Raw genomic sequence first — 11252 nt, 5'->3', positions numbered from 1 at the left:
TTTGCTTGTATTCTACATTGTTATGGGTTTCCTGTAGAATTTTAAAACCAAGATTTAGTCGTTGAGTTATTCTCTGTGGGATTATGATGGTCTAGCTTATATTTGATGCATTTCTCCCTGTAGAAGCATTTGTTTGACTTTTGTACTTAATACTCTAGTTGTGCCTTTTCAGTGAAGTATTTTTTTCTTAAATGCTAATGTTCTTCTTTATTCTTTTATCATGGGGTTTGATGTATTATTTTTATTTTATGTGTATAAGTGTATTGCTTGCATGTATGTAAATGCACTTGTGCCATGCAATGCCTGCAGAGGTCAGAAAAGGCATTGGATCCCCTGGAACTGGAGTTAAAGATAGTTGGTTGTTAGCCGCCATGTGGGTTCTGGGAACCAAACATGGTTTCTCTGCAGAATAGCCAGTGCTCTTACCCACTTAGCCTTCTCTCCAGCCCCATGTCTTCTGTAATTAAAAACAAAACAAACCAACCCCAAACAGTTCTTGGGCTGGGGAAATGACTCCGTTTGTAAAGTGCCTGTGACATAATCATGAAAACCTAAGTTTCGATCTCCAACACTCATGGGAGCTGCATTTATAACCCCAGTGCTGAGATTCCTGAAGCTCACTGGCCAGCTAACCTAATTGATGGGTGTGATGGCTAATCCTGGGTGTCAACTTGACTGGATCTGGGATTAACTGAAATTCGAGAGATCTTCTACTTACCTACATGCAGGCAATACACGCATACACATAAAATAAAATAACAAATAAAATATATTTTTTAAAAAGACCATGGCAGAAGAGAGTGCTAGCTTTTTGCCACTTGCCTTCTCTCTCACTGGTGAGTTCATCTTGCTGCTGTAGACTGAAGACTAGCCAATCTTTTGGAATTCATCAGACCTTCAGCTCCAGATTGGGACTACTGAGACATCCAGCCTCGTGGACTGAGCGACTACTGGATTCACAGCCTCTCCAGTGTGGTGCAGCCATTGTTGGACTACTTGGACTCTATCCTGTGAGCTAAGCTGATAAATCCCTGTACATATATATTCATTGTACCGGTTCTGTTTCTTTGGAGAACCCTGACTAATACAGTGGGCCTCAGGTTCAGTGAGAAATGTTGTCTCAAAAAAAGAAATGAAAGTAGAGAAGCAATCAAGAAAGACACCTGAGTTTACTGCTGGCCTCTACATTTATACATGCACATACAAAGAAAGTACATATACTAGGCATATGTGCGCACATTCACAAGAACACATGCATTCTACACACAAAAGTTCTTTTTCTGCACTTAACAAAATGTATTGATGCCTGGTCTACATAGTGAGTTCCAGGAAAGCTGGGGCTACAAGGAGACCCTGTCTCAAAAAGATGAAAAACAACAACAACAACAACAAAAAAAAAAACCCCACAAAATGTATTGATGGGGGACTGGTGAGATGACTCAGTGGTTAAGAGCACTGGCTGTTCTTGGAGAAGACATAGGTTCAGTTCCCAGCACCCACATGGCAGCTAACAACTGCCTGAAATTCCAGTTCCAGGGGATCCAATGCCGCCTTCTGACCTCCTCAGGCGTTGCACTACACAAGTGCACTTGCATACCTTCAGGCAAAACACTCATAAAGTAAAATTAAAAAATTTAAATGTATTAGGGCTGCAAGCTCCTGCTAGTGTGCTTGTCTAGTGTATACAAGGCCCGAGTTCCATCCCCAGCATCATGAAAACAAAACGGAAAAGGGGTCAGGACAGTGTTTCCACTGTACTCTAAGGGGAAAATATGTTAAAAGCCTCATTGTGATCTCGTTAATCTATTATTTTAACCATAAGATGGTTGAGGTAATCACACCTTGAAAAAAAATGCCTCGCTGGCTTATCACACAGAAAAATCATAATGTACACCTTAACTCTCGCAAACCAAGTAGCCAGCACTCAGATCCGAACAGGCTTTTTCTTGTGACTGCACTTTGCAGTCTTCAGTTCCTCAGGCTGTGTCCCCTGTAACTACTATCCTGACTTTCAACAAATCTTAATCACTGATTACCTTGGAGATTATTTTGGCATCTTCTTTAATTCTGACAGATGTCCCAAATTGAATCTTTTTAAAAAGCATTCACTTTAAAATTATGTTTAATTAATGTGGTGGTGGGGGGGTCACATGCCCATAGAGGCCAGAGTATGCCCCCTGGAGCTGGAGTTACAGGTGGTTGTGAACTGCCCACATAAGTATTGGGAACTGTGTTCAGGTTCTCTGCAAGAGTGGTGCATGCTTTTAACCACTGAGCCATCTCTCCAGCATGTATTGTTACCTACATTTCCCTACCCCCCACCCCCCACCAGCTTGAATCTTTAGGAAGCAATCCTATTTTGTGATGACTGGATTGTTGTGCAGAAGTGATTATCCAAAAACTTACCTTCTAGAAACTGGTTTGTGGCACTGATTATGCCTTTGAAATTTCTCAAAGGCAGTGTTCTAGTTTGCCTTCAATTGCCATGACAAAACACTCTGACCAACACCAACTTGAGGAAGAAAGGTTTTATTTGGCTTACATCTCCCAGGTTCATCACTGAAGGGAGCCCAAGGCAGGAACTCAGGGCAGGAACCTGGAGGCAGGAGCTGAAGTACAAGCCATGGAAGAATACTCCTTACTGGCTTGCTCCCCTGGCCCAGGCTCAGCCTATTTTCTTAATCAATACAGAACAATCTGCCCAGGGGTGGCACCACCCACAGTGGGCTGGGCCCTCCCACATCATTCAAAAATTAAGAAAATACCCCACAGACATGACATAGGCCAGTCCAATGGAGGCAATTCCCCCAATTGAGGCTCCCTCTACCCAGGTGTGTTAAAGTGACAACTGAAGATATCTAGCACAGGCAGAGATAACCCTCCATGGAGGCTGCCCCATTGATGGTGGCTCTCTTTTATGGGAACTACCCTTTTGGCTATAGCTATCTAGATCCAGGAAGGCTTTGAACCAAAGATGGGATTACCACATTCTCCAGCGAATTTAAAAATATGAAGGCAGTCTCAGATGGCCAGGCCTTGTTCTTCATCCTTAGTTCTTTCAGGTGCTTCAGTGTCCTTTTTATGCTTCTGGTGGCCTAAGTTGGCTTCTGATAATGGGAACTACTTGTAACATAGCTACAGGAGTGATTATTTAGACAGCTAAGCAAGTGCTTCATCTCCTTATTCTCTTTTACTTCAGCTGCTCATTCCTCAGTAGGAAATACATGCTTTAAACCCCTCCCAGTCCCTGTCCTTCTTACATCAGATGCTTTTTAGAATCTGTTTTGATGTTTATTAGATACTCCAGGGACCAGGCAGCATTCCTCCCAATCAAACAGAATAGTATTTCACTTCTTGTTTGAGGAAGGGGTAGATGTTTGGAGGAAAGTAAACCTGAATGGAGATGTGATTTTTGCACTGATACTGTGCATAAGGTGCTTCTTTTTTTGGGGGGGGTGTAGGTCTTTTTTTGAGACAGGGTTCCTGTAGCCCCAGCAGACTTGGAACCTCAAACTCACAGAGATTCGCTGGCCTTGAACTCACAAAGATCTGCCTTCCTCTGCCTCCCAGGTGCTGGGATTAAAGGCATGTGCCACCCGGCAGCTTTTGAACCTTTTTTTTGGGGGGGGGACGTCTTTTTGAGACAGGGTCTCCCTGTAGCCCCAGCTGTCCTGGAACTCACTGTGTAGACCAGGCTGGCCTTGAACTCACAGAGATCCACCTGCCTCTGCCTCCTAAGTGCTGGGATTAAAGGTGCGCGCCACCACGCCCGTCTTAACTTTTGAGCTTTTGAAAAACTGTATACTTTAAAATAATACGGGCCAATTTTTGTATTCTGACATTTCATGGTGTGTTAGCTTCATCAGATATTATACACACACTTGGAAATTGATAATGTGACATGCAAAGCATTGAACTTAAAACAGACCCGCCTTAAAGTTCTTTGGCCTTCTAATTCAGAATACTCTGACCAAGACAATCCTGTCACCTCAGTTTCCATCTGTAGAGTGTGGATAACTTACATTTCACCTCATAGGTCTTTTGGAATTATCAAATGAGATATAATATAAATGAAATGGCTTAGTAAGGTTTGTATTCCATTTGTCACTGTCATTAAAACAGTTTCTACAAATGTTTAGGGACTCCTTTGACTGATACTGTTCCACTTCATAGTCACTTAATCTGATTTACTTTGTGTGCTGGACAGTTTGAGATTAGATGTTGTGCTTTAGGCCCCTTATTTTAATATCATTCACTACTTAATATTTGAAAATGTAGTAGCCTCTCAGTGGCTACTTGGCCCATTCTGAACAGATTATACCTTGAATACTATAAGAAATTTGTGTTCTGAGTCATATGTGGTGGCCCACACTTTTAATTCAAGCACTCGGGAGGATGAGGAAAGAGGATTGCTGTGAGTTCAAGGCCAGCTTGTGCTACATAGTCAATTTAAGGTTAGTCTGCAATACACAGCAAAACCCTGTCGCAAACAACAAACTGAAAAACCTACATTCTACCTGTGCTCTGGCTCCAGTGATTCTGTTCCACACCTCTCTAAGTCATTTTCAGGCTAGTTCTTTGAAGGAACAGATAGGTATTTTTTCCAAAGGTATAGGATTTAAGGGCAGTTTTTTTTTTTTTAATTAAAAAAATTTTCATCTCCTCGTCCTCCTCCTCTTCCTCCCCCCCCCACCCAATCCTAACGAGTTTATTGGACTTCCTAACAGAGCATAGAGTGGGCATTTATTTACAGAAGAGTGCCCTCCCCCCATTTATGGCTGTGCTGGAAAGTCCATACTCAAATATAGATCCTGTGACTTCCCAACAGCTGCACAAAGTGGCGAGAGAGGTGCCCTGTAGCGTTCTTGGCTTATATATCCTTAGCTCCTCCTCCACATGCAGCTAAGGTCGACTGATTGGGTGGGAGGGATAACTGACTCCTCCTCTACTCCTTGACGAGTATGGAAAGGAGGTGTGACAATAGCTTGCCGGCATAGTGGTTGGAGGACACTTCCAGGTAATACTCCACCCCTTCCTCTGGCTCTTACATTTTTTCTGCCAACCTCTTCCTCAAAAGTCCCTGAGCCTTGGAGTGGGTGATAGGTGTGGGGTGATCTTCCTCCCATTGTGATAAGGCATTGAACTTTCTGGTCTCTGTATCATCTGTTTTCCATCGGCTGTTGACCCATTTCAATGGGATTCCATCTATAAAAACACAAACAGCAAGAAGCAAGAACATCTAAATAGTGGCTTTTATAATAACCTAACTTATGGGCATAAACAGAAATGCTTGGATGGTACTTTAGCAGGTGCATCACATCCATCTAACAAACAGTTGTAACAAACAATTGTAGTGGCTTCCCCATTGGGCCCTGTATCCTCCCCTGCCACAGGGGGTTGGCTTGGTCTACAGTACCAGATATGTGTTCTACCTCCAGGAGCGGGCCTTATTCTTATTCTTATTTTATGATGATGTACCAGATATGTGTTCTACCTCCAGGAGCGGGCCTTATTCTTATTCTTATTTTATGATGATGATGATGATGATGATGGTGATGATGATGATGTCATAGTATACATGTAGAAGTTAAAAGTCAACTCTGTAGAGGCAGTTCACCCATCTTTACATGGGTTCCAAGGATTGAACTCATGTTGTTAGGCTGGCAAAACTCATGTTACTTGTTACTCATCATGTAAACTACATGGGAACGAGTCAGTAATTTTAGATGTGGGATCATAACTTGAGCCTCTTGCCTTCCTCTCGCTTGAGTCGAGACTTTCTGAGGGCTTCTTCCTGGAGGCTCATGGTTTTATCATTTGGCTGAAATATGGAATTCAAAATAGTTTTCTTCCAGTGAGCATCTAATGTGGAAAATGGTATTACTTCCACTATGATTATTCATGTGTGTTATGAAACTTATTTTACAAGCACATGTCACCCATTTTTCTCATTGTTTCATCTGGTTGTTTGTTTTGTTGTGGATTTCATTTCCCCTGTTGTGAAAATTCCAGTGATTTAATTGAGTCCAGAGGACTGTCTTACCTTTCTATTATTGATCTATCTGATTGCAGCTCAGGACCTGACTGAGACAAAGCCCTTGGTCTTTTTAAGGATAAACTGAGAGGAATGGAAGGGAAGAGGGGCAAACATGGAGGAGAGGGGAAGAAGGGTATTGCTGGTGGGTTTCATGAACTTCGTGATAGGCTTAGTAAAGGTATTGATCAGCACCTCTGAGATCATACTGTCTAATATTTTTCCAGATTAACCAGTTTTTGTTCTTCACACAATTGCAGGTGTGTTCATCCTCGAGGAGGTGTGATTCAGAGTGTTTCTTCATGGAAGCATGGTTCTGGCACACAGTATGTTGGCACCCGGCAAACACAGTCATGGACTGCTGTGACTCCCCAGCAAACTTGGGCTTCACCAGCAGAAGTTGTTGACCTTACCTTGGATGAGGATAGCAGACGTAAATACCTACTGTAATACAATGTCACTGTTTCCTCTGCACTGTTCCCTTCCTCTTCCTCCTCTTTGTGACATGGAAGTTCATTGTCATAGGTTCAGCTTCAGAAGCTGTTTGTGGCATTTGGAATTGAAACTCATGATAAACAGCCCCCCCCCATTTTTTTTTAATGAAAAGAATTCACTTAGGAAAGTAATGTACCACAAAGAAAATAATTTTTCCTTTTCCTCAATAAGAATATGAGAATGGTGGATTTTATTAGACAACTTCATTTTGCTTGGTGACTTTTACTGTTAAAAGTCATTTTCTTTTTAGAATAATACTTTACTTACCAGGCTAATGAATTTCACTTTTTGAATCTTATATTTATTTTTCTGAATAATGAAATTAGTATCTAGATGTAACCACTATGTGTCCACCTCATTGTCACTCCCACCTTAGGGCATTTGCACACAAATCAGTCAGGTCCTTGTTGGCACCTGGTAGGGCATGTGCATTTAAAAGACAAATCTGTCGTTAAAAGTAGAAGACAGAAATATTATAACAAAATTCTTTTCTTTTAGCTTAAGTCTTTTGCCTTTTTTTCTGACATTGCTCTTTGTCAGTTTACCATAACACAAATAATTGATATTCCCTCTTTTATTTCCAAATACTACTAAGGTGACTTAGTTGGTCTCCTCGTTGCAATAATTCATAAATCTTAGGAAAATGTCTCCTTCCTTCTATGAGATTTTCTGGACATCTGAAGAGTACATTGAGAGATCAGTGGGAAATATTTGTCTCTCAACATTTTCCCCTGGTTTATTAAAACAATAGGAGAACACAGAAACTTGTTACTTAGGAAGAATATAAGAAGTTGAGTGGCTTCTAAGTGTATAGGCACTTGTAAACCTGAGAGGAAAATGCCTTCTCTCAAAGCTGATCTCTTTGTAAAGGGTATGTAACAGCTGTTTAACTGGACCTAATGCTGTGTTTGGGTATTTTCTTCTGTACCTTCTGAAAGTATACACACAAGAGAACTCAAAATACACCATAAGAAATCAAATGCAAAGCACATTATTGGCACTGTAAGTCTTGTAGTATCTGAAAGGATTAGTAAAGGGTAATAGAAACTTCAGGGAATTTAGGAAATGCCAGCAGAGAAATGTGGCATTAGTTACTACCTTTTTTCCTATAACATATTGCAGTTACTAGTGAATTATTTTAAAGCAATACCTAGAATTAGAACACTATGTATTGTGCACAGGGAAGAGTGAAGTGATATTGGCTCAGAAGACTTCACTTTTTGTTTTTCCTGGGTTTTGTTTGCTCTTTTGTTTTTGTTTCCATTGTTACCACATGATGTTGCTATGGCATTTTGCCTCCCTCCTTAGATGCCTTGTTGGTTCTTCCTGATCATAAGAGGATGAGACCTGACATTTTCATTCAGTGAACACACATTGACCAAGGGTCCACTCTGCATTAAGCGCTGTGCAGGGTGTGTGCTGTGGAGGCCCTGAGAAGAATGCTTGCACGAATCTGCCTGGCGTTTGCTTTTTTCTTATGTAAAGACAAGTTTATTCATTTATTTTACTTGTTTGTTCAGTTCTTCTCTATGTCCCTTCTGTGGGCATGTATTTGAACGTATGTTCTTCCATCTTTTCTGGTAGCATCTCATTTGATTTACCCTCTGTTCTTCACTGACTTTTCCCTTTTCCTTAAGTCTACTTGTAATTGATCAGGCTTTTAAAATCATGACTCTCCAGTGTTAGCACACCATTTATCACTCTTTCACCTGGCCACAATCCTAGACAGAAACCAAAGACCCAGAGGCCAGAGCGAAACAGGACTTTCTGAAAATTCACTACTGGTATATCTTTGGACCTTCACATCTTGCTTTAGGACTAAGTTATTTAAGTTTTACTGTTACATATTGTTTTTTACTTGAATTAAAATACTCAACAAAGGAGAAATGCATAATTTCTGGTCTGTGTTTTCCAGGAAAATCATTGGTAAGAGAATATAGTGGAGTATGTGACTTGAAGTTTTTGCAGCTTATTTTTCCCCTAGTATCAGGGCATAACCCCATTTTAAAGAATGTTTTTATATTACCTACTTTCATGTTAATGATGTTTTGTTCAATTCTATACAGCAGGTGATTTCCCCTGATATATTTTCTTTAGTCCCTATTAGCCATCCCCTAACGAGAACTTTTTGGGTGTTCGTGTGCACTGTATATTGAGGACAGAATGGAGTTGCAACCAAGCTCTTTTCTGGCCATTTCCTTTTATCTTAGATTGCACATAAAGATACTTGTTCCTTTTCCAGCTCCCTGACTACATTACTTGATGCATCAGAATAGAGATTTAGGCATTAAGATGAAAAAAGGCAAGGGGGAGGGAAGTTAGAGACAGTCAGCTCCCTCCCCTACTTATTGGCTTGGGACTTTTCCCTATCTAATAACTAATTAAGAAGGTGTTTGAACTCCTCTGTCACTGCTACATCCAGAAGAGTAGAAATTTGTTTTCAGGCTAGGTGTTAATAATAAAATTCTGTGGCATACAACCCTCATCACATTTGAAGATTTAAAAAAGGGATTGTTTTCCTAATCAAGATTTTACATTTATATTTAGCAGTATAAATAGTTCTTCACTCTTTGCCGGGACATTGTTTAAGGGGGCACAGTAGGGTCACAGATTGCTCTATGCCACAAATTTGGTTAAGTTCGCCTCTCCTCCAGCTAGAAAACCCAGTGCAGTAACCTGCTGTTCCATCTTTGTGGCAGCCCTGTACTTAGACCTGCTACTCTTCAGTAATGGCCTCTTCGTTGTGGTGGTAAACTAAGTGGATCCCGTTGTTTGTAAGAGAACAGCCCATAAAGTGCTTTTGTCATCACCAGTTATTTGCTAATTTTGTCATTTATTTGTTTGTCTTTAGCAGATTAATTCCATGAATAACAAAATAAATTTGTTGCCTGCTTTTTTGTACTATGTCACAAGGTTTTTGAAGCCTGGGACATAATTTTGTCTTAGTTTTGCCTTTTTTTTCTTCCCTTTCCTTTTTTTTTAAAGGCAAAGAGCTGAGCCCCAATCCCTGTTCTCCAGTATGTGTATGATGTGACTTCCATGTATATATAAAAAAAATGATTGCACCCTAACCAGACTTCCTCAAATTGTGCACTGTTTGTTTAAAATAATCACGCATTTTAGTTCAATGCTGTTGTATTTTTTCATTTTATTTAAAACACTACTTTTTCTTTAACAAATTTCAAAGGGTAGTGATCTTAAAAAAATCACTGGATAACTAGGAAATGTTTTTGTTGCTTTGTTTTTTAAAGAGTACAAAGGTTGTTGGATCTTTTGCTCTTCTTACCTTGAACATGAATTGTTAGCCATTGTATGGCTAGGAACCAATGCACTTGGTGGTTAGCAGATCTGCTGTTGCTGGGGAGAAAGTGTGGACTTGATGCAGTGACGACAAATCATTGCGTAGAAGGAATGTTTTCCAAATGTGCAACTCTAGTTTGTAAAATGAAATTTGGTTCTTTACACTCATTATTTAGTTTTTGTTTCCATTTAGTATTTAATGGTCTTTGGAGAAAAAAATTAATTAAACAGAGTGTTATATATATATTTTTTGGTGCAAGATAAGATTTTCTGTTTTTTGAAATAAGTCTGTAGCATAAAGGTTAAACTATTTTAAGACAAAATAAAAATAGAGTGTATTTAAACAATGATACTTTCTGAGAATTTTTTTTCCTTGCCTCAGTTAATTAGTGGCTGAAGCCATTCCCAAGTTGTCCTTTGGAGATAAAATGTGTCATATTTTGCTAATAGATCATTAGGCCATATTTTCTAGTCCATAGCTGTATCCTATCCCTAAGATGTGTTGCTAAGTAACCTGTGTCAGATCCAGAAAAAAGTTTTATGGATCTAGAGGGATGACTCAGTCAGTAGTTGCCAAACCGGAGGACCTGAGTTTGATCTCCAGCTCCCATGTAAAAAGCTGGATGTGGGGGCTGGAGCGATGGCTTAGTGGTTAAGAACACTGACTGTTCTTGCAGAAGACCCGAGTTCAAATCCCAGCACCCACATGGCAGCTCACAACTGTCCATAACTCCAGTTCCAGGTGATCTGACAGCCTCTTCTGTCCTCCACGGGCATTGCAGGACATAGGTGCACTTACCTACATGCAGGCAATGCACGCATACACATACAATAAAAATAATAAATAAAATATTTTTTTTAAAAAACTGGATGTGGTGGCAAACACTTGTAATCTCAGCCCTGGGGAGGCAGAGACAGGAGGAGTCCTAGAGCTTGATGACTAGCCAGTCCAGCCTAATTGTGAGCTCCAGGCCAATGAGGAACCTTGTCTCAAGTAGGTGGACAGCATTCCTGAAGACGACACCAAGGTTGTCCTCTGGTCTCCACACATACAAGTACACACGTGCATGTCTAACTGCTCCCCGTTCCCCACAGGAACACATATACAGATACACTGCTATAAGAAAAAAATTGTTTTATATTACTTCCCAGTAGCTGCTACCTCCCTCTTTAGCTAGGACCATTGAGATTTCAGACAGTCTTGAAGTACTGGGCATCTTTGTTCCTAACAACAAAACTCCACTACTAGTTACTTCCCAGAGACTACTCTGCCAGGGTCTGACCAGCGTGACTGCATGTGATTGAATACTGAAACAAGTACAAGGCATTGCACAAAGAGCCTCACCAACTCCTTTCCTAGTCTGATCTACTTTCAGATATTTATTTGGTCTTAAGATCTCATGAATTTTATTATGTCCATGAA

At 40.4% G+C, this 11252-nt stretch overlaps 1 protein-coding gene across 5 annotated transcripts in view; it reads left to right on the top strand.

Moving 5' to 3' along the window:
* Positions 1 to 8814, top strand: part of CUNH18orf25 (chromosome unknown C18orf25 homolog) — a 104429-nt gene extending 95615 nt beyond the window's left edge. For 3 of the 5 annotated variants that reach the window (XM_017796307.2, XM_029560107.1, XM_029560106.1), the window contains 2 exons: positions 6295 to 6467; positions 7838 to 8814. In XM_017796307.2, coding sequence (XP_017651796.2) covers positions 6295 to 6467; positions 7838 to 7896 — 232 coding nt within the window. In that variant the 3' untranslated portion in view covers positions 7897 to 8814. Of the gene's footprint in view, positions 1 to 6294 lie in introns of all 5 variants that reach the window. The other 2 variants (XM_008825909.3, XM_008825908.2) reach the window with 1 other exon arrangement.
* The last annotated feature ends 2438 nt before the right edge of the window (positions 8815 to 11252 follow it).

The sequence above is a fragment of the Nannospalax galili genome, unplaced genomic scaffold (assembly GCF_000622305.1).
Source record: "Nannospalax galili isolate Female #2095 unplaced genomic scaffold, S.galili_v1.0 scaffold169, whole genome shotgun sequence".
Taxonomy (NCBI): Eukaryota; Metazoa; Chordata; class Mammalia; order Rodentia; family Spalacidae; genus Nannospalax; species Nannospalax galili.
Note: the sequence above shows the minus strand (reverse complement) of the source record. Positions and strands in the feature narration are given on the sequence as shown.